The 24,863-nt window shown below is 41.8% G+C and overlaps 1 protein-coding gene across 1 annotated transcript in view; it reads right to left on the bottom strand.

The window, feature by feature from the left end:
* The window catches only part of LOC149016392 (GroES-like zinc-binding alcohol dehydrogenase family protein), a 47,576-nt gene that overhangs the window by 20,160 nt on the left and 2,553 nt on the right, over positions 1 to 24,863 (bottom strand). The window contains exons 5-6 of the mRNA XM_089154533.1: positions 23,823 to 24,036; positions 21,417 to 21,558 (exon numbers count right to left, since the gene is read on the bottom strand). Coding sequence (XP_089010659.1) covers positions 21,417 to 21,558; positions 23,823 to 24,036 — 356 coding nt within the window. The remainder of the gene's footprint in view (positions 1 to 21,416; positions 21,559 to 23,822; positions 24,037 to 24,863) is intronic.

Consider the following 24,863-nt stretch of genomic DNA (forward strand, 5'->3'; position numbering starts at 1 on the left):
CAAACCTCCCATCTAGAAGGATCGTAAACTTTGATGAATTGGCGCACAAATTCATAGGGCGATTCCAGAGTGGAATACAGGTCAAGAAAACGGAAGAAACCTTGTTTACTGTCAGACAAGCAAAAAGTGAATCGATCAGAGAGTTTCTGAAAAGATTCAACAAAGTAACGATGGAGATAGAAAATTTGGATGAGCAAGTAGCCAAAACTGCTCTATTCACTGGACTCACTAACCGAAAACTCCTGGAGTTATTACTACGGGATATGCCCGCAACTTATCTTGAGTTGGTACGAGAGATGCCGAAGCAAGCCGAAGTCATGGAGATCTTAGATGCGCGCCAAGGAGACAATAAAGTCTCCACTAAGGAACGAAGGCTCCTGAGCGGAGCGAAGCCAAAGAAGAATGTCCGCGATTGGGTTGGAAAATCTCAGGCTTGGCGCCAGAGGTCTCCCGGTAAAAGTGAGTATACTCCATTGAATGCTCCTCGGGCTGATATTTTAAATATCATCAAAAGGCAAAATATTTTGAAGTGGCCACCTAAAATTCCTTTGAAGCCCTGGAGAGCGGCGAGGATCGAGAAAAGTATTGCCGATTCCACAAGGACTATGGTCATTATACAAATGACTGTCGTCATCTAAAAGCAGATATTGAGAGATTAATATCTCAGGGACACTTGTCCAATTTTGTTAGCAGAAGAAGGGAGGAGCCACGTGAGCCACGCGCGGCTGCCCCTAAAAGGGATCGTTCGGTTAGTTCAGAACAATCAAGGGAAGCTCCGAAGTCTAAGAAGGGCAAGGAGGTGATTGAAGCTACTCGGTCACCGATCCTTACCATTTTCGGAGGACCAGAGCCCGAATCACTCCGTAGTTTGAAGACAAATCCAAATTTGTCGGAACCGGAGAGACGCAGAAGCGGAAGAAGCCGAACGGTGAAGATTCTATCCCCTTTGGCGAGGAGGATGAAAGAGGCGTTTGTCTACCTCATGATGATGCCATAGTCATCAAGGTAGAGATTGCACGCCGAGAAGTACATAGAGTTTTGGTTGATACAGGGTCTGCAGCTGACTTAATTTCTTATGAAGTGTATCAAAAGCTGTAGGTGGATGAGGACTTGATGGAGCCTTCATCCATGCATTTATATGGTTTTGCAGGATCATCTGCGGTGGCGGAAGGATCTGTCCAGTTGGACTTATCTATTGGAAGTTTTCCTAAGGAAACAACCGTCCGAATCAATTTTTTGGTGGTTTGAGAACTGCCAGCTTATAATGTTATCCTCGGGCGACCATCTTTATCCAAGATAGGTGCTATTGTTTCGACAAAACACCTGAAGATAAAATTCCCGACTGATATGGGAATTGGTCAAGTTTCCTCTGACTAGAGGATCTCTCGGCAATGTTATGTTGCCTATTTAAAAGACAAGGAAGGCCCGAGGAGGGTGACTGCCCAACCTATAGAAATTCGAGATGATCGGGAAGAAGCAGAAATGTAAAGGCCCGAACCAGTGGAGAAGCTGGAACAAATCCAACTGTGTACCGAGGATAAGAAAAAGATTACTTATATCGGGTCTGAGCAGATGGAGGAATTCAAAGATGAGTTGAAGTTATTTCTTCAAAAGAATAATGACGTATTCGCATGGTCTGCCGAAGACATGCCAGGAATCAATCGGGCTGTCGCAGAGCACAAACTCTGGATAGATCCGAAGGCGAAACCAGTGATACAGAAAAGGAGAAATTTCTCCATTGAAAAGTATGAAGCCGTTCGGTGCAAAGTTGAAAAACTGAAAATTTCTGGTTTCATAGAACCAATTGAATGCCCAACTTGGTTAGCTAACGTGGTAATGGTAAAGAAGGCGAATGGGAAGTGAAGGATGTGTACAGACTACACAGATCTCAACAAGGCTTGCCCTAAAGATTGTTATCCATTACCTCGGATTGACCTCTTGATAGATGCAACCGCAGGATATGAAACTTAAGTTTCATGGATGCCTACTCAGGGTATAATCAGATCCTTATGAATAAGGAGGATGAGAAGTTCACGGCTTTCATGACTGAACGTGAAAGCTATTATTACAAAGTCATGCCATTTGGCCTGAAGAATGCAGGAGCTACATATCAAAGAGCCGTCAACAAGATTTTCAAAGATTTAATAGGGAAGAATGTTGAAGCTTATGTTGACGACATGCTTGTGAAGAGCTTTACAAAAGCGAATCATATTGCAGATTTAACTGAGGTATTCTCAGTACTGCGAAAATATCAAATGAAGTTGAATCCAGAAAAGTGCGCCTTTGGAGTTTCTTCAGGCAAATTTTTGGGCTTCATGGTGTCACAGAGAGGTATTGAGGCTAATCCTGCCAAAATACAAGCTCTGGTTGACATGGAGGCTCCCAAAATTGTTCGTGATGTGCAGTGTTTAACAGGGAGAGTTGCCGCTTTGAGTCGTTTCATCTCCAAGTCTGGAGAAAAGTGTTTGCCATTCTTCAAGGCACTCAAAGATTTGAGGGGCAACAAGGAAGCAAAATGGACCGAAGAATGCCAGAAAGCTTTCGAGGAATTAAAAGAGGCACTGGGACAACCACCGATTTTGTCCCGACCAGAGAAGGGGGAAATATTACAGCTATACCTAACGGCGTCCCTTTTAGTGGTCAGTGCAGTACATGTTCGTGAAAAAGATAAAAAACAGTGGCCGATTTACTATGTGAGCCACGTATTACTTGATGCGGAGACACGATATTCGCAGATTGAGAAGCAGGCTCTGGCTCTCATGATGGCCGCCAGGAAGCTAAGGCCATATTTCCAGGCTCATCCAATTGAGGTATTTACAACTTTTCCTCTCAATAAAGTTCTTAATAAACCTGATTTGTCTGGAAGGATGGTGGCCTGGTCGGTTGAACTCAGCGAGTTCCAAGTGAGCTTTAAGCCCAGAACCGCAATCAAAACTCAGGCACTAGCCGATTTTGTAGTAGAAACTACTGCACCAGTGGAGTCCACCATTGAAGATCCCATTATACCAACCACTTGGGAGGTATATGTGGATGGTTCGAGTAATAAAGATGGAGCAGGAGCTGGAATTCTATTGAAAAGTCCAGCAGGATTTATTATTCGATATGCTTTGAGATTTGCATTCGAAGTAAGTAATAACAAAGCAGAATATGAAGCTCTAATAGCTGGACTTCGATTGTCAAAAGCATTGTCCATTGCAGATGTTACTATTTATAGTGACTCTTAACTTATAGTCAACCAAGTCCAGGGGGAGTATGGTATTAAAGAACCACGCTTGCAGAAATATCAAGAGATAGTGCAGGCATTTCAAAAGCAATTTTGGAATTTGAAGATATCTCAGATTCCAAGGATTGAAAATACAGTGGCAGATGAGCTATCCCGATTAGCCAATGCCAAAGAAAAAAATCTAGACCCTTCGGTCTACATTGAAGAGATAACATTTCCAAGTTATCATGAGAAAAAAATTTCTTATATTGAAGCAATGCGTTGCTGGATGGATCCGATAATCGAGTATCTGAGAGATGACAAATTACATGAGGATCCGAAAGAGGCAAGATTGATCAAGATACGATCAGCAAGATTTGTCATTTAAAATGGGAGACTATACAAAAGATCTTATTTTGGACCCCTTATGAGATGTATAGGTCCCGAAGGAGCAAAATCAGCTTTGGCTGAGGTTCATGAAGGAATTTGTGGAGCTCACATGGGTGGACGAGCCCTGGCACACAAAATTCTAAGACTTGGGTTATATTGGCCTAAGATCCAAGAGGCTGCTATGGAGTATGTTCGTCAATGTAGCAACTGTCAAATTCATGCTACAGTATCGAAGCGCCCAGCAGAAACCATGACTTCAATTCTAGATCCCATTCCCTTTACGATGTGGGGAATTGATATCATGGGCAAATTCACCAAGGCGTCGGGCGGACAGGAATATCTGATAGTAGCAATTGATTACTTCACGAAATGGGTTGAAGCCAGCGCCCTGGCAACAATTACTGAGAAAAAAGTGGAGAAATTTGTGCTTGAGTCAATCATATATCGCTTTGGGATTCCAAAGATTATTGTCACTGACCATGGTACTCAATTCGACTGTCCGCAATTCGAGCAATTTTGCGGAATATATATGATCGAGCATCGTATGTCCTCAGTGGCATACCCCCAGAGCAATGGACAAGTAGAAGTTACTAACCGAACGCTGCAAGAATGGATAAAGAGAAGACTCGAAGCTGACAAGGCTTTATGGGTCGACGAACTTCATAATGTACTGTGGGCCTATAGAACTACAGTTCGAACACCCACAGGAGAAACTCCTTTCAGGTTAGCATATGGGTCCGAAGCATTGGCACCTGTGGACATAATGGTGGGGACAATAAGGGATCGAGAGTTCGAGGAAAAAGCGAACTAGCAAGGACTGCTTGATAGTCTTGATATGTTGGACGAAGTTCGGGCAAAGGCAATAGCACGAACTCAACATTATCAAAGAAGGATAGCGTCTCATTATAATACCCGAGTGAAGAATCGTCGATACTTAGCCGGAGATTTGGGGTTGAGAAACACCTTAGCTTCTGACCCATGCCACCAAAGAAAATTGGACCCTTCTTGGGAAGGACCTTATATGGTTGTAAAACCAGTCGGTTCAGGAGCTTACAGGCTGAAGAACATCAATACCCAAAAAGAGTTGGATCGTTCGTGGAATGCCAGGCATCTCAAAAAATTTTATCCTTGATCATGATTTCAATTTTGTTCGTGATGTAAACATTTTCAACTCAATCAATGCAATTATTGGCTTTCAACAAATTATCTTTTGATTGGGGGGCATCATACACCACATTCAAGAACGAGATCCAACTATGAGGCATCGGATGAAAATCCGTGTGGGTCCTTCGACACTTATGGAATTTTTTCGGAACTTCTTAAGTCAAGGCATCGGATGAAAATCCGAGTGAGTTCCTTTCGCAAGGCGTCGGTTTAAAACCCAAGTAAGTTCCTTCAAGACTTATTGAATTTTCGAAATATCCTTAAGTAAAGGCATCGGTTTAAAACCCGAGTGAGTTCCTTCTCAGACTTATTGTATTTCTCCGGAAATCCTTAAGTAAAGGCATCGGTTTAAAACCCGAGTGAGTTCCTTCTACAAGGCATCGGTTTAAAACCCGAGTGAGTTCCTTCTCAGACTTATTGTATTTCTCCGAAAATCTTTAAGTAAAGACATTGTTCTAAACAACTAAGACCTAGTGCAACAGCGATTCAAGTGACTAGCAAAGTTCAAGATGAAGTTAATTTCTTATATCTTCAAAAGACCGGAAGAGGCCGGTCTCAACATCAAATAAGATTACAAGAGCTGGATACAATCTTCGGTCAAAAAAGAAAGTCATCATCGATGATCATTAAGAAGTCATACAAGATCGGCACAACTTTGCTAGAACAAATACATGAGTCAACCATTGATATGGATTCAAGGAAAAGAAGAGGAGAAATGAAGATTACAAAAAACATTTCAGTATAAAATCCTCTGCAATTTCATACTCTTTGTCCAGCTTGTCCAGGAGAAGTATGGTCCTCGACCAAACTTGCATTCAAGGCGAGCTCGTCATAATTGAATCCTTCCAAGGGAGAGTAAACAGGAGAATCTTCCAGATAATGCATAATATCTGGATCAAGAGGCGGAGGATCAATCTTATTTTTGGTCCAGTCAGGAGAAGGAAGGCCCAGGCTGGTAAATACTTCAGGATGGCAAACAGCACTGTAGGGAGTCGTATCGAAATGAGGATCCTTCCTTAGTATTGACTCCCATACTTCGTTCTCACCATCCCGGTACGCCTGCAAGTTATAAGCATTCAGCATATCAACAAAGGGCTTACTGTGTAAATACTTGAAGACGCAGGCTCTGCAAACATCAGTTGGAAGGGATTCGGGCAAAAGAACGACAGCTTGCCTTTGAGGTAACGCTTCAGATCCTTTGGCTCCTGACTTTCCAACTCCTCGCTCCAGTTGCCGGATCTTCTCCCTGGCATCATCCAAGTCTGACCGGAGACGATCGATCACCGAATTCTTCTCTCCTGCAAACTCCCAAGCTAATTTCCTAAGGCGAGCAATCTCAGCATCTTTAGCTTCAGAGATTTCCCGAAGCCTGGAAACTTCATTGCTCAACCTATTAAGCCTAGAGGCTGCTTCCACTTGGTTGTGGAAGTTACCGGTAAGACTCCTGCAAACAACTTTCGAGTTAAAAAGGAGCAGAAGAGTAATATTCAGAATCGAAAGATAATGAAGAAAGACATACATCACCATTGACTTCATAAAGACCTCATCTGGAAGTTTGGAAAAAACTGCACTCTCAGAAGTCATTCGAGCAACAGTGCACCATTCCAACGCTCTGTCAAACTCGTTTGACACTAATTCGGGCGAAGGATGAGAAAAATGAGCTGCATCACTTGCCAACCGACGGCGCTTCCTAGTGGCAAAATCCTCCAACTCCAAAGGAGAGAAAGAGGATGCCAAACAAGCACTAGAATTGGAAATAGGAGCAACACCTGCTGGGACCGCACCTTCATCAGACGCCAACATAGTTGCCTCAGATGCCCGAAGAGTCTCCTTCAGGGGTGCACGAACGGTCTCTGCAGCAGGGGCATCAGCAGCGCCATCAACAACGAAGTGATCAAGATCTTCCGGGGAAGAACGAGCGATCACTTCAGGCAGAAGAGGCATAGGGGTGGCATCAATAGAAACTGTGGAAATCTGACTTGAAGATTCATCAACAGCAGTCGCCTTACGCTTGGAGGATTCACTAGCTGAAACCACCTCACTGGCCCCAACCACCGCCGACGGAACGATTTTCTTACAAGATTTCGCTCTAATAAAGTTCGGGTCGATCCTGGGAGCCACTGTATACACAGAAAAGCCGTATCAGTACAGAAATCCAACAACAAAAGAAAAGAGGGAAAACCCAAGTTCTCTATCAGTTATGAAATACCGATTAAATAAACCCCAAGTATTACTATTGTGCAGTTTACTCAGGGGGAAAGGGAAAGAGATGAGTAATCAAAAAGCTCACTTGTTCAGAAGCTGATAGAGTTATTGTTGGAGTACGAGGAATACGGAAGCAAGCAGGAGGACGGAATGTCGTTTTTGCAAATCTAACTTGCAGATAGCAGGATATATGGAGAGTACCCACGAAGGCTTTAAATAGCTTCAGGTATTGAGACGACGGTTGAGAGCTAAAGACAACCAATGGCCCAGATCGAAATGACGCTTCGAAATCCACAACAAGCAAGATCAACGGTCAGAGGGAGGCCACATGGAAACATGTGGAGGCGAGCACCCGATGCAAGAATACCTCCATTCGTCGCACCGCCATTGTGATAATGGATGTATTACCGATTTATTGGAAACAGTGAATGGTATACCAAACCAAGGAAACGTTTGGACATCACAGATACCATAAGGGAAACGTGTGGACTTTGCAGTAAATGAAAGAGTGGGGAAGATTAATGCATCTTTCCAAAACGTATCTTCATAATATCTTTACAAGATTATCATTCGTCGAAGAATGTGAAGTTAAGTGATAAATTTTATCATTTATATTTTGATATTCAAGACAAGATTTCGGTAGGAGACGAGGAAATAGTAAGGCAAATATGAAGGAAGTGTCTATTCATTGGCAAGGAGGTCAATCTTTACAAAAAAAAAAAAAAAAAAAAAAAAGATAACTCCCTAAGCCTCTTCTTCATTGTTGCCCGAGGAGCCCTGGGCAGGGGGACTGTTCTCAAGATCCTGAGAAGAGCCTTCCTCAAAATTGTCGTTGTCAGAGTCCTCTTCAGCAGCAGCTTGTGACTGGGCTTGTGACTTTTCCTCTGGAAGTGCCGGCTCGTCAGCAAGATATACCTCATATTGTGGGTCAGCTGAAAAAGGATCATCTTCTTCCAGAGCCCAGTCTGGGAGATCCATGCCTAATTTCCCGAAGACCTCTTTGTGGCACACCTCACGAAAGGGAGCAATATCAAAGGAAGGGATTGATGCGAGAATTCTCTCCCAAACGTCATTTTGCCCCAAACGATAAGCTTGGATGTTGTAGGCACCCAGCAGTTGGGAGAAAGGTACGCTGTTCAGGTACTTCCGAACACAATCCTTCCGAAGCTCTGGTTTGATGTGCTCGGGCTTGCTAGGAACCGCCCACTTCAAATATCTTTCATTCTCTCACCGAACAACGTGGCAGCTTCTTTATGCTTCTTGGCCTCGCGCTCGGCAGCAACGGCACGGGCCATTGAAGAATTGAGGGCCTCCTTAAGGGAGTTCACCTCTTCTTCGTGCTTTCTTTGCAGCTCCTCGGCAACTGCCGTAAGCCGGTCTATCTCAAAATTGGCTTTGGCCAAATTCTCTTCACAGGTCCGCAGCAAGGAGCCGTTGCGACCAACCCGGCTCAATGCTTCCATGTGCTGATAGAAGCTCAACACAACATTCCTAGGAAGCCAGAAATTATCAGGAGAAGTCATAAGAGATTATAAAAAAATAAACAAACAGGAAGATCGGTACCTTGTGGATTAACTAATAAGGGCAACATCGTCCAGGGTTTCAAATTCCCGACGATCGGAAGGTATAAGACTGAGGGAGCTCCACTCTGCAGCTTTCTCAGGATCTTGTGTAACCCTGTCGGTCAACTTCAGGGTCCACTGGGGGGTGAAGACCTCCTCACAATCCGCAGAATTTTTGGATTTTTTATGGGAGGAAGCATCAACTGTATCATGCCTCCTTTTGGTTCGAGCGGAGGAAAAGACATTAGACCTCTCCACCATTGGCTTCTTCCCTTTACCCAAAGCATCAGCCACGGGCCTGATATTCCTAATACCCCTGTAAGAGGGGTCGGGAGAGGGAACAAAAGCCTCTTCATCAACGGTCAAGGCTCTAGGCGATCGTTGCTCGGCTGTCACAACGACCCTAGCGGCCTTCACTCGCAGGTTCTCGGGGTTCATTCTTGGAGGCACTGCAAAAAAGAACAGAAGTCAGAATTAAAGACGTATCACTTCAGTAAAATTAAAGGATGATGGTTAGAAGCTCACAATGAGCCAAGCCTCAGTACTGAAGAATGGAGTTATACTCCACCTCAAGTTCATGTATCTCTTGATACCATGGAATGGATTTGATCTTCCTGATGGCCGCCTCGTCTTCTTTGGATAAGGGAAGGCCCCGATTATTCTCAGAAGAAGAAGTACACCGCCTCCAGGCGGTCGGGAAGTTAAGATCTGATGGAGGCGCTCGACAGAAAAAGAATCGTTCGCGCCATCTTTTGTGGTTAGAAGGGCAAGTTCCTTTGACAAGGATGTTGCCCCTCCAATCAAGTTCAGCCTTATTGCGTTTGTACAGAAAAACCCAGCCGGGAGGATGGGAGTTAGAAAGAACATGAAAATGCACAAAGAGAGAAAGAGATGGCGTAATGCCAAGTTCAAAACACAAACCCAAGAAGCCGACGATGAGACACCAGCTATTGGGAAGGAGCATTCCAGGGCAAATGTCCCAGTGATTCGGAACGGCTGAGAACAAAGGATTAAAAAAGGGAAAGCGAACCCCGCTTTCCAGTGCATCTATGTACAGAGAAAACTCACCCGAAAGGGTTGAATCAACCCTCTCATCAGGATGGGGAGCCCCAACCTGATAAGAGGAAGGAAAATCGAAATCTTGGATTGCTGAAAGGAGGGTTTTCTCCTTGAAAACGGAGGGGACAGAGCCAGGTCCGCCATCAGACCTGGAAGTTTGAGGCTGCCTAGAAGACTCGGCAGTTACCCTAGGAGTCTTGGAAGATCCAGACTCAGGAGGGACAAAAGGAGTTTGGTTTTTCTCTCCAAACTTTTTTTAGAAACTTCAGCAAATTTGCGCCAGAGGACAATTAGGGTTTTATTATCACTATCTGACTGTTCGGAAGGAGGGGAAGCAAAATCTTCGTTACCACTACTATTACTAACACTGGATACCAGAGAAACCCTATTATCCGCCATTACTTGTTTCAGTAAGGTACAAAAAGAAAAAGACCAGTAAACTTACTGATTCAATGAGACAAAAGCTCGAGAGCAAGAAGGCGCGAAGCAGATGACGAAGGTTCAAATTCCAGACAAGAAGAATGAAACCTACAAAGACAACGAACCGCTTTTAAAACACCCGCACGAATGTTCGGGAATCTGAACGATCGAGATTGATTCAAAATCAACGATCGAGATTAGAAGACGTTTTGAAAGTTTGGACTCACGAATCCAAAAAAGGCGTTCGGAAAACCGTCGCTTGGTTACGTGAGCCACGACAAATCAACTGCAAAGAGACACGTGGCATTACCCTCACAACGCTCGAGGAAAAGTGACCACCGCATTAAATGTGATATAACATTTAATGGAACACGCAGAGACTATTGCCTGACGAAGAACCCAGTTAAAAACCAAGCCCTCGGGATCGACCGAACACTTGGTCTGGGGGGGCTCGTGATATGGAGAAAATATGATCGAACCGGGTTCATACTTGGTTTGATCCTCGACCCTGGTCGAGACAGAGGGAACCGACTCGCTCCCGAGTGAACCGGATCCGTAAGATGGCTTGCTAAGGAAGAAAACTTATTCAGCTACAAGCACGCCCTAATCTCTCTTATGAATTAGGTTAATTACCCTAATGATGGCAGATTCAAATTGACGGCTGCTGCTAATCATTATCGAAGGGATAATCATCGTATAACCTGGAGGTTATCTCAGGAGTCCTCTACTAGTCCAAACTAGTAGAAGTCTATCGCTCAACGGATCTAACTGTTAAGATCCAACGACTACCCGAGGAAGGCTTAAGTGCATCCAACGAAGGAGATTCGAAGGTACACTCTATATAAACCTCACTGCCATACGAGGTGAAGGGGGGACTCAAACTCTGATTCATATACAGACTGGTAGACGTAAACTATCAGGGGCTGACGATCTAGATCACCTTTCCCAGTTCTTCATTCCTTAGCTCTGTGCTTCTAGCAGAGCCGTTTTGTGATTAAGTTCATCAACTGACTTAGCCTTCGGAGGTGGACTCCCGACCCCCGCGGTCGGGCCACATCTGACGCTTTCGTTTTGCGGTCATCACGAGGAGATCTAAGGGCTGAGCAGATTTTGGACGCATCAATATGTAAACAGAAACAGTGAGGTGTTAGATCCACCCATCATTGCCTTACATTATGTGAGATCACCGCTAATAGAATAAGTAAAGATTCACATCCTAATTACAATAGGAAACTAATACAAATGTAGAAATAGAAACACAAAATATTTGTAAGACTAATTAAAGAAGAAAGACAGAAGAACAAGCTACTGCCAGCTGTGCAATGACTTGTACGTTACCCATAATACATATAATGTACCCTTTACAATATGTATCGATTTATAGGGACCAATTAATCAAACAATATATTTAAAACAATTCATTTCAGTAAATTCATATTTGAACACATGCCAATACATGCGATTTTACTAGTGCATATATATGTATAAAAGATGTGCTCCTCACCAAGCTAAACCCCCTTGGGATTGGATGAACAACATGCTGAGAGTTCTTTGGCCATTGGCCATAGGGGCAAGTATCACAAAATATTTGGGTACACATTCTATTAGGGGCAGGCCTTGGGGCAATGGTTGGTGGACCACAGTCGCAGTCTGAGGCCGAGGCATCGAAATATTCTCCAAGCAAAACTTGCTGGGGTAAGGCTGGTAAGAAAATTGCCCCCCCCCCCCGAAGCCATCAGCACCAGGTTTACCCTAATGGATTTTTCACATTTCCACCGACAGCTATCATCATACCCTTTGGCACTATGCAAGATGCTTCCTTTGCAGTATGTTGATGATTTTGAAAGGAAATAAAGATGAGGTTAATTTGATGTGAAGATAAAACTATTGGATACTCTCCTAGTGGATCAGTCACATTTGCTGAAAAAAATCACAGATGCATACAGTCAAAACTTCTGGCAGGCTTTAGTCAATGTGGAAAAAAAATGTATGTGGGGTGTAAATTGTAATGAGTTATATTTTTTCCAATTACGAATGAAGCTCCCACATGATGAGCAACATGTATTGGTGCTAAGTTGCTCCAATATTTCATTTGTAAAGAAGAGACTTTCATTTGGAAAAAGAGACTTTTTTCCAAACTAACCAAAAGAATTTTTAATCAAAGATAATGCTCAGGGGTAATGACCTCTTATGATGTTTAACAACAGTCAATAGCTGCGAAGCACCTCCCCAGGACATTTGACAAATTAGAAAAGATTCATTAAAGGCAAGAATACAAAAGACCAATACAAGGTATGTATAATCCAAGAATATACTTCTATCTGAAAGATGTTCAATGTTATCACAACCAAGGTTCTAAATTTCACGAACCAGTGAAACAAAATAAGGGGCGAAACTGAAAAGTTTTAAATTTTGGCGAAATCTCGCCCAAATTTCTAAAATCTCGCCAAAAATTTAGAAATCTCATCAAAAGTTTCGAAATCTCATTGCAGCAGTCGTTACCCTTATGACACTTTAAAGATGGATTGGTTGTTTTATGAGGATGATACTATCTACAAAAGGGCAATGTCTGACTATATGGAGCATTATATGGGTTCGATGACATGGGCTGAGTATGTCCACCATTCGTAGAGGCAGACCTATGGGATTGAGACGATGGAGCCACCACGGCACATCAACTATTATTAGGTTATTCATAGGTGTGATGTGTATCACAAGCATGGAAGAAAATTTGATCGAAATGGTCGAAATTTCGATCGAAATGCCTGCAAAAATCCAACTCGAAACGAAATTCAGTAGTAGGCACGAAAAGTATAATTTCTACCCGATACCATATCGGGCCGAAACGACACTTGCGTAGGCTTTAAAATACCCAAAATCGAGCTCATTTTCGACCTACCGTCAGTTTCGACTGTTTCGAGCGATATCGCCTAGGATATTTCGACCTGATTTTGCATTTTTTGCTGATTTCTCTTGCTTTCATCCCATTCTACACCTAATTTCTAGTATTCCATTTCCTTCAAACACTTGATTTGATCCTCCATTTGTGCATTTTCTCAAATCTTGCAAGGTGAGTAACCAACTTCCTCATTTTTTGATTTTTGTTTCATTTGTGCCTTAAATCATGTTAGATTGCTTCCAAATTTATATATGTTTACTTTAGAGTGATGATCTATGAATTTGTAGTGTCAAAATTATTTTTTGATTCTTCCTACTATTTTTTTATTTTTCTGTTATTAAAAATTATTTACTAAATTATGTATATTGTTAAAAATGTTTATGTATAGTACATGTATAAGCTTCAAATGGATGTATGTGAGAGTTGAGACACCATATTGCTGTGATGGTGTTGAATTAATTTTTTTTCTGTTAATTATGTAATTTTACTGTATTTAATATATATTTAAATAATTAAAAAAATATTTAAATATTAAAAAAAAATTAATTTCTGTTTTAAATTTAAAAATAGGAGAGTATTAGTGGAAGCATGTTTGCAATTTTTTGAGCATGTTGTGGATATTTTTAAGATAGTGTGTATTTTATATATTTTAAAATTATTTATATATTAAAAATACTTATATAGTTATACATATTTTTTTTATATATTTAAAAATAGGAGGTTATTATTAGAAGCATGTATGTCATTTTTGGAGCATATTGTGGAGCTTTTCAAGATACTTAGTGTGTGTTTATTGTATCAAGCACTCTATTTTAAAGATGTCAGACATAGCTTGGGATCATGGGAGGCCACTGACAGCCAATAAAAGGAAGAGTGAGTGTAATTACTGCAAGAAACAAATAGGAGGAGGTGGGGCCACTAGATTGAAGGTGCATCTAGCTGGTGGCAACAGGGATGTAACAGGGTGCCCAAAGGTGCCTGTAGAGGTCAAGAAGGCAATGGCCTCATATATTAGTGGTGGAAAGCAAAAGAAGAAAGAGAAGAGAACACAGAGGGATGAGTTCGAGGATGCCTGCTTAGATGACCTTCCGGATCCCGAGGGTTATGGTAGGGATGAGCCGGAGAGACAGTGACCCCGATCCAAAGGCCGATCAGGCGAGGAGGGCGATGATGATGAGTAGGGAGCAACGAGAGGATTGATGACATCGGGAGGCAACGAGAGGGGTGCGGGTTGTGGGTCCTCTCAGAGAGCCAATAGGTATGGGAGGCATAGGTGGCTCCCAAGTCCCTATGAGGAGGTCTCGAGTGTAAGGCGGGGAGGCTCCTATCCCACGGGCCCCTACAAGGGGTCGAGCTTCCTCGAGCACATCCTACTGAGATCCGGATCTTGAGATTCTTCGCAATGATCCGGCCCTATTTGCGAGGCCTGAGCATAAACAGAGAAAGTTGAAACACTTATGGGGGAGTGTGAAGGAGAAAGTGGGGATGGCTTTCTCCAAATGGGTGCATTACCATAGTGTTCCAGCACATACAGCTCGGGGGCCCTACTACGGAGATATGATTGAGCGAGATAGGCGGGGGCTGGGAGTGGTGTACAAGGCCCCACTCCATATGAGATATATAATGTGTATTTGCCTAAGCATAAAGAGGACATAAATGAATACATTAAGGGATTAAAGCCCATGTGGAATCATTATGGAGTGACTCTGATGGCTGATGGTTGGACTGGTCCACTAGACAGTCCATCATCAATTTCATGTTGAATTGTGATGGGAGGACAGTGTTCCTCAAGTCAGTAGATGCATCCGGTGAGAAGAAAGATGCAAAATACATTTACAAATTACTGAAGCAAGTGGTGAAGGAGGTTGGAGTGGAAAATGTAGTTCAAATTGTGACTGATAATGGCTCCAACTACAAGAAAGTTGGGTTGAAGATGCAAGAGAACTCCAGGTATCTAAAGTCTAAACATATAGTATTAATTTTCATTTGTAAATACATATATTTACATTACACATATACATGTACACTTTATAACTTTGTATTGATGGCTTGATGCCTTGATGGATGGATAGATATAGGCTCTTTTGGACTCTTTGTGCAGCTCACTGCATTGACTTAATGTTGAAGGAGATTGGAAAGGTCAAGCTTGTGAAGAATACGGTGGACCAAGCTCGACATGTTAGCACCTTCATATATAACCACACCTATGCATTAAGGATGATGAGGGACAAGTGTCAGGGTGAGTTAGTGAGGCCGGGCATAACCAGATTTGCTACTAATTGGATAGCACTGCAGAGCTTTGAGAGTAGGAAGAGCTGGCCTTAGGAGTATGTTTGCATCGGAGGAGTGGTTTAACTTGGAGGGTTCTTCATCGGTGGGAGGAAGGAGAGCTCGATTGACTATCCTTGATGAGAGTTTACGGCACAATGTGAGGATAGTAGTGAAGATGCTTGAGCTTTGTGGTGAATGTGTTGAGGATGGTAGATCAGCAAAGAAAACCTACTCTAGCACACATATTTGCTACGATAGATAGGATGAAGCAGCAAGTTGCTCAGGTCCACCCACGCGGCAACAAGAAAGTCCTTCAAATCATCAACAGTAGATGGGAGTCTATGTTGCAGCATCCACTGCATAAGGCTGGTGAGTTGTTAAGTTGTTAAGTACTTAAGTCTAGTATTTAATTTAATTTTCATTATGCTATCACACTATTAAAGCTTAAGCATTAACTATTCCCTTTTATGACATACTTTTTCTTACACAGCATACTATTTAAATCCCAAGTACCATTACAAGGACAATCTTGGGATGAGGCAAGATTTGATGGATGCTGTCCAAATTGTAGTGGAGAAGTTCGAACCGGATACAGCTAAACAAGCAGTCATCCTTATGGAGGTGAGATAGTGATTAGAATCATTTGATATTCACAATTCATAGTTTTATACTAAGTCATTAACCTAGTATCTACTAAGTACTAACTAGTTATTGTTTTTTCTCTTTATATATTAGATAAAGGCTTTTAGGGATGCCACTGGGAGCTTCGGTCGTGCTATGGCCGTATCAAGACGGGAAACCCTCATACAGAATTGGCAGCATATACAAGGAAGAGAAAAGCCCAATGGTCAAGCCCATCAAAGCCTAAGGATATCATCCAAAACAGCCCATGGCTTGCATGGGCTATGACTATTGTAGTGGGTTAAAATGAGCCCATGGTTTCATGGGCTTGGATTACTTTAGTGGGAGAAGACCAGCCCACATATTTTGAACTAAGCCCAAGTCTAGCTTTGAAAAGTCAATAAAAGGAGCTAGTAGTGGGGTGTAGTAGGTGGATGTTTCCATTATTGTTTTGACTAGTGGTGTTGTGTAGTTGAGTTATTAATAGGTAGGTGGTGTTAGCTAGTGGTTGGATGTTACTATTAGTGTTTGTCTCTTTAGAATGCTATATAAAGAGACTTATGTAAGAGGTGAAAAAACTTGTGAAATGAAATCAAATTGCTTGCTAGCATCCCTCCTCTTGGAGAACCCTTGTGTTTGATCAAGGTAGATTGGTGTTCGATCCAATTGATCCACTTTGCAGTGAGAAGCCCGGGTGTTAAGACTCCTTGTGTTTGATCCAATCGATCCACCTTGCGGTGAGAAGCCCGGGTGTTACATGTTACTTTGTTGTCCTTATTGTTCTCTTAATTCTCTTATATTGTTCCATCCATTCTTCTTTATAGCATATTGCTGTTTTGAAGACCTAGTTAGTCCTTGTTCTTAAACCAATATCCTTGTTCTACCACTTCGGTTTTTAGCCTTCCATTATATCTGAATTTTATCTATCTTAAGTCTATCAAATCTGAAGTTGATTCCCTGTGAAAGGTCCTATTTGGCTACTGTTTTGATCATTCAAATACAGTACTACATTATTTGGTATCAAAGCCATGACAGGGAGTAAAACTTCTAGATTGGATACTGACCTTATGGCAAAAGTGATGGGGATGTTGCAACAATTGAGCAACCAACTCACTGCAAGTCACAAGCACGAGGAAAAGAGGCGCTCAGCAACGGAGGCTAGAGTTGTTGCCTCTACTCACGCTCCACACCCTCCACTTGGTGAAGAATCCCATCCAGCTCATTCTGTAGCCAATTTTCCTACTTGGAGAAATATGGGGAGAGGACCCCAAAGGATTCCAGTTGTGCAACCAACTTTTGAGGAGCACATACAAAGTTATCTCACTGGAGAACAACCTACATTCAATAGGCATGTTGGTGACTTTCACAGGGTTAAGCTTGCACACCAGGAGTTCATTCACACTAGCCATAACACAGGGCTGGTATTGGCTCCTGTTACGAGAGAAGTTACCCCTCAACCTAAGGTGACATTCCCTCCACTTAACAAAGAGTTACCTTTTGAGTTTCCAGAGGTGGTTCCTAATGAGTTGCCTAATGAGCTACCTCCTGAGTGTGATATTCAACATGCCATTGATTTGGTACCGAGTTTGGTGTTACCAAACCTGCCGACCTATCACCTCAGCCTAGCGGAGCACAATGACTTCAAAAGACAGGTGGCTGAGTCGCTACATAAAGGATTCATTCAAGAGAGCTTGAGTCCATGTGTTGTACCGTCATTACTCACTCCAAAGAAGGATGGCTCATGGCGTAAGTGTGTGGCCAGTCAAGCAATCAAAAGAATTATAGTCGAGTATAGGTTTCCTATACCGCGGCTTGATATCATGTTAGACATGATGTCCAGGGCTAAGATCTTTTCTAAATTGGGCCTCAAAAGTGGTTATCATCAAATCCGTATTAGGCCTGGAGGCGAATGGAAAACTGTCTTCAAAACCAAGGGGTTTGAAGCTGGTCCAGAGGAGATAAGAAGCATCATCGACTGGCATAACCCAAGGACCATCACTGAAGTTCGTATTTTCCATCAACTTGCATCATCTTTTAGGAGAGTCATTCAAAACTTCAGTGCAATCATGACACCTATTACCGAAGGTTTAAAGCAAGGCAAGGGCGAGATCAAATGGAAGAATCGACCACGACATGATAGCACTTGGATTCATTCTAACAACCTCGAGAAAATCGATCCCGATGGGTATAAGCGTTACATATCATTAATCCATTCGTCGGAGACGAATGTTTTCAAGCCAGGGGAGAGTTGATGCAGAATTGGCAGCATATACAAGGAAGAGAAAAGCCCAATGGTCAAGCCCATCAAAGCCTAAGGATATCATCCAAAACAGCCCATGGCTTGCATGGGCTATGACTATTGTAGTGGGTTAAAATGAGCCCATGGTTTCATGGGCTTGGATTACTTTAGTGGGAGAAGACCAGCCCACATATTTTGAATTAAGCCCAAGTCTAGCTTTGAAAAGTCAATAAAAGGAGCTAGTAGTGGGGTGTAGTAGGTGGATGTTTCCATTATTGTTTTGACTAGTGGTGTTGTGTAGTTGAGTTATTAATAGGTAGGTGGTGTTAGCTAGTGGTTGGATGTTACTATTAATGTTTGTCTCTTTAGAATGCTATATAAAGAGACTTATGTAAGAGGTGAAAAAACAACTTGTGAAATGAAATCAAATTGCTTGCTAGCATCCCTCCTCTTGGAGAACCCTTGTGTTTGATCAAGGTAGATTGGTGTTCAATCCAATTGATCCACCTTGCGGTGAGAAGCCCGGGTGTTAAGACTCCTTGTGTTTGATCAAGGAAGGTTGGTGTTTGATCCAATCGATCCACCTTGCGGTGAGAAGCCCGGGTGTTACATGTTACTTTGTTGTCCTTATTGTTCTCTTAATTCTCTTATATTGTTCCATCCATTCTTCTTTATAGCATATTGCTGTTTTGAAGACCTAGTTAGTCCTTGTTCTTAAACCAATATCCTTGTTCTACCACTTCGGTTTTCAGCCTTCCATTATGCTGAATTTTATCTATCTTAAGTCTATCAAATATGAAGTTGATTCCCTGTGAAAGGTCCTATTTGGCTACTGTTTTGATCATTCAAATACAATACTACATTACCGCCCCTGCGGGTAATTTCATTCATTTATTTCATTATACATTTAATTATTATATTATATCTTTAATTTAGTTATTTAAGTATTAAAATGACTTGGAGTCTATGTTTGTTGCAGCTGAGTGGTGGTTGCAATTTGGACGTGATTCACACAACTTGAGTAGGATTGCAAGCAAAGTGCTCTCCCAAACATGTTCTGCCACTGGTTGTGAGCGAAATTGGAGCACCTTCAGCCTCATTCACTCGAAGAGGCCCAACCGATTGGGTGTGAAGCGTCTAGAGGACCTTGTCTACCTACACTATAATATGAGACTGAGAGAGGATCATATTAGACAGGGGATGGACAGAGAGAGCACCAATATCGAGTTGGCCGACATATTTGAGATGGATGATGATGATAACCCAGTAGTTGACTGGATCAGGGATAGTGGAGACGGATTGCTAAATGAGGATGGAGGTCTTCCCAATAGTCAGATTGCAGAGGAGATGGGGGCTGATGTGGGGGACTTCATGGCCCAGGAGAGGAGGCCACATGCAGAGCCCGTTCGTCCCTTCGTGCCACACCCTAGTGCATCCACCCAGAGTGAGGATTTGATTTTCTGGTCCGACACTGAGGATGAGGTGACTCAGGCCTCCGGCGATGACAACGATGGTGGTGATGATGACGGTGATGATGATGATGGAGGGGATGAGGAGGGTGTGGGACCTCGTGATCAGGATTCAGCTGATCCTAGGGAGAGACCACCACCACCACCACCTGCTGGACGTGAGAGTCAAGGGGGGAGGACGACCACCGATATTCACAGGAGAGAGTCAGTTCCCCCACGCGACACAGGATTCAGACCATACTGGAGCTGCATCTCGAGGCAAAAATGTTTCCTCTAAATATTCGAGGAAGGGGAAGGGGAGACAGCATGGTTGGAGCACAGAGGACACGCCATCATATGGGTCCAACCGTCCATCCGATGCCGAGAGCTTGGTGGGATCTATGAGATCGATGAGCATTGATGATGCTAGAGACTCCTCCACCTCCAGAGGATCCGGATGGCATAGGCCTGCAGAGTCCTCATATGATACTGCTGTGGAGAGTATTGGTTCTATCGAGTCGACTTATGGTTATGGTCCTTATGGTTATGGACCATATGGTGTCCCTCCTGGCTATCAAATTCAGGGTCAGGCCAGTCAGCCACGACTAGAGCCTTATAGTTATGGAGCGGCCTATGGAGCTTATGGTGTCCCTCCCACTGTCGATTATCGGAGTCAGCCACTGCGACCTTATCAGTATCCTTATCCTTCTCCTAGTCCTGAGAGCCGGGGCGGGGGTGGTCTTTCATTTGTTGAGCAGATCTTCCACACTATTCCACAGCCACAAGGCCCACCACCACCAGTTCCTTTGGAGATTCACAACTTCCCATCGTTAGGGAATCTTATGCATATGGATGAGGCCACATACAAGGTGCAGTTTTTGACTATGTCCAAAACTATATGGGGCGGGGGCAAACATCATGGGAGTTATATTGTCATTTGTATGGGGTGCAGACGGAAGAGGGAGACCTTGAGGCTTGAATAGAATAGACTTGTAAGTTGTAAGTTGTAACTTGTAACTTGTAACTTGTAACTTGTAACTTGTAACTTGTAACTTGTAAGTAATAACAATATAGCTTCTTCTCTGATTCATGTACTATATACTTGGAATGTTGGATACTTGGATGTTACATTTTCAGTAGTTTTTTAGTAAACTAGTAGTTATTCTAGTGTTTATTATGCTTGAAATAGCTAGTATGCAAAAATCCAAATCAATTTGAGTGCATTTGAGGCTCGAAATTGAGTTTTCAAGTATCAGGAAAAAAATATCCAGTTTCGGTCGAAATTTCAACCGAAACCTCGAAATTTCGACCTTTTCCAAGGTCGAAATGTTCATTTCGATCGAATTTTTTACCTTGATCACAAGTTTGTAATTTGTAATTCATTCATATACTGTTATGTTATACACTTATATTGTTTTAACTATATAGTACTGACTACTAACTTCTACACTTGTACTTGACTATTTGGGTATTGAATTTTAGTTGCATTTTGATGAAGATCTTAGTGCTCTCCTACATCATATCCATATTTACATTGGTTGAAATTCATGTTCCGGACTTCCAGTTTTGCCTGCACCCAGCAGGGCATGTGCCGATCAAGAACACCACTTTGGGTTTGGTTTTAGAGAAAAATAACACTCCTTGTATGTTTATTGGCCTCAAATTAGGCTAGACAACAAAACCCAGGCTGGAATGAACCCAAAAAGCCACCGAAATGATAGGTCGAAATCTGAAAAAGAAGATTCCAAAATTTCGGCAAAATTGATCACAACCACCCTTTCCAGAATAATTACTCAATCAAACATAATCACATTTATACCTAAAGAATATTGATAAATATATTCTCTTACTGTTGGAATTATGAAACAAACAACATAAAGAACATGGTAATTCAGCACCCAATCAAAAAGTTTAAAGAGTTGGGTAGAGTACATACCTTTATCTTTTCAACAGCATCTTCCTTAGCTGCATTTACCGCGTGAGTTGCTCCAAGCTTCTTTGCATTATCAAGTTTTTCATCTTGAACATCGACAGCAATTATCTCAGAAGCACCAAATGCCCTTGCAATCTGCAAACAACTGGGACGTGTAGCTTACTCAAGATCATATAAAGATAAACCTATAAAAAATGATGTGGCAAGTCATGTCCTGAATCTCCTGATTATGATTAAGAAAGTTGACCAAAGTACAGTAAAACCCTCTAGCTCCCGAAATACATTCAACTACACTTAGAGAACACCATACTATCTAAAACACAAACAGAAAAACAGAAAAGGCGAAGGAGGGGAGGGGTGGGGGGGAAGAAGCTCATGTAGTTACTGAAGTGCAGAGATCCAGGCACAGGATAAGAACAAAACAATCTTATTTTCAGGCCAATTAAATTGTAAAAAAATATTAGCAGTTTTTGAAGTCTCCATCTAATCGTTCCCCAGTCCAATTTATAGCCCAAATCATCTAAGTAATTTCCATGTCTACAGCACCTGAAATCCCCCATTACTTTGAAACCATAACTAACCCTTCAACATGAATTTAAAACTTATTTCTACTGCACAAGGTCCAATCTCTCCAATTTAAACCAGAAACTGTTGGAAGCCTCAGTTCAGAGCCCCCAGAATCCATTGCAATGAGGCTATTTCAGAATATTTCTGGCATTATTCAATTTAAACATTGTAGGTTTATAGAACCTCTGTGAATCAAATCTTTGCCTTCTGATCTGGAAGAATGAATTGATCTCCAATACATTAATTTGCATATATGTCAGGGCCCCAAGCATGGATTAGAGTCAAGCTCCAGCAGAGAGAAAATAGTAGGTGTAAGATGGTTTTTTCCATATCATAAAATAGTACCATAGTCACCCAAGCATCACCCAGGTCGCCTACACGGGCACTTTGGGCACAATGGTTGCCTAAGAGGATGCCTTTTTGGTGGCATTGCCTTGCATCTGGCCTCTCTCTCTTACCTTGCAACACCATGCCTCACCTAGATACTCTCACAACTACGTAAATACATAAGCACTGCCATTCGTGGTGGAAAAACTATAAATTATAAGAGAGATACTTACAAGGGGAAAACTATTTTGGACAACCCTATTTACCATTTTAAGCCACATTGTAAGATGATGTGGCATTTTTGACCATTGGATAGTGAAGATATAATTTCAATTAGTCTCATATCGCTCATACATCAAACTTGTTACCCAATTTCAATAGAAATACCCTCCATTTTTCACCACACACCTATTGTATTCCAAGAAGTAGTACACACTCTCCCTTATTCCTAGATTATTTTTTTTTTAAGCCCTATTCTACTTGCCTTCGCCAAACTCTATCTTAGGTCACTTGACCTGTGGACAGAGCCCCTAGTGGCCTACCTGCTAAAATATTTGGGCAACATTCGTTTTTTGGATGACAATTTCATGGTCATTTAGGAAATGATTCAGAAAGGGACCACTTAAGAGAACTGTCCCCTTATAGAAGTAGGTTCTAGACTGCATAACAATATTGGTCCTGGAAACATATTAGCTATATCAAAAAGCTTAGTTGTCATAGCAGCAACATCAGCCTCTGCAGTAATCATGCTCCTTGTAGCCATGGCCCATTGGTGGTCAAAATGAGGTTTCCGTAAAAGACCTCTGGAATTGTAGCAGTGGTGGCAGCAATGGAAGCGGTAGTGATTCTGCTTTGACTGCCCTACTTTTCCCTCATTTTCTTCATGTTCCCATCCATTTCCCATTGTTTTCCTATCTATTCCTCCTTTGAAACTTTTTTCCTTTCATCATTTTTTGCACTTTCTACTCCTCTATTTTCTGTCTGGGTACCTAAACAGTATGGTGATTAGTCAACTAGGTGTTCAAGAACGATGTAAACAGTACCTTCTAGGCAACACCTTGACAACTATGGGAACATGAGATTGCTTGTTTATAAAATATTTATCAGAAGAGATCCTAGTTTGACAATAACAGGATGTTTAGAAGTAAGCAATCATCCGCAATTCCCCTAGTCAACAAACAGTGATGCTCTCAAGAAAGGCCAACTCTTTTGACCACCTACTGTGCCGAAAAATCAGAATTTCAAGTAAATGAAAACAGCCCTAGCCATAGACACCAAAGAAGAAGTGATTGCTAATTTCTAGGACCAGAGAACCCATTAGCCATTTCTGACCAGAGAATACATTAGCGACTTCTGGTCCAAGGCATTTTATGATCGAAACAGATTGTCCTACAAATTAAGAAATGCCCCAAAAAAATACCTTAAACTGGAACAAGTGAAAATGAATGTCTGGAAACATATCTCCAACACAAGTGCATACACTTTTCAGATAACAACACTAATTTAGTTCTTCACCTTGAACCAACACCTCCTACACCAATCACAGCAATTGAGTCCCCTGCACGCAACTCAGCTGCATGTCTCATAGCCCCATAGGCAGTGAAAACTGCACAACCCAAAATAGCTGACTCTGAATATGGCAATGTGTTTGGAAGAACTGCTAATGCATGTGCTGGAACAACACAGTATTCTGCCAGTCCTCCCATACTATACATGTACACCGGTTTTCCTACATCATATAATGAAACAATAATTTTTAGTTAAATGCCAAAAACATTTTTTAAAGGAAAATCGCATAATTGAAGCGCAGCATACTATTCTTGTCTACAGTTACAAATATAACAACTACCAAGAGATAAGACGACAACAAAGGAAGAGGCAGAGGCTACAAAAGAAGACAGCCGAATATTTGGTGTGACAAAAAGCATGGGCAGGCAGGGGCACAAATGGATGCACAGAGAGACAGAGAGATAGAAAACCAAGAACTTGCATGTGGCATACCAATGGCTAAAAGAATGAAAATCATGTATATTTGTATGCAAGATTTATTATTTACTACTCAAGTTTTGATCATATCCATTTCACAATCTTTATAGACAGCTTAATTTGAAGGTTTTGGAAAAATATTTGACCTTCACAAAGGTGATGGTATCAAAAAAGCTACAATTTACAGTGAAGGTCTATTATCAAAGACAACATCATAGTATAACACATTTGATATCATATTTTAGTTACTAAAGTACATAGAATGAATGAAACACTTGAGTTCTCTAAAATTATATTTTTGGGATATTTTGTTACTAATTACAGGAAAGACACCTCAATATCCCTAGTGATGATCAAACCCCTGGTAACTCAATCACTCCCATGTGCACCTGTAGCATCACATCTAGATAAAACCATATACAATTCTATAGAACTATGAACAAATAGGACAATATTTTAATGAAAATTATATTTTCCACTACTAAAACAAAGAACTTCTCTATGAGAAGATTTCAACTGCTTACACACCTGGTATTTGACAAATAAAACAGCAATCATTCTGTTGGATAT

Source organism: Hakea prostrata, chromosome 5 (genome assembly GCF_041222555.1).
Source record: "Hakea prostrata isolate BN-2017 chromosome 5, UWA_Hpros_2, whole genome shotgun sequence".
NCBI lineage: Eukaryota > Viridiplantae > Streptophyta > Magnoliopsida > Proteales > Proteaceae > Hakea > Hakea prostrata.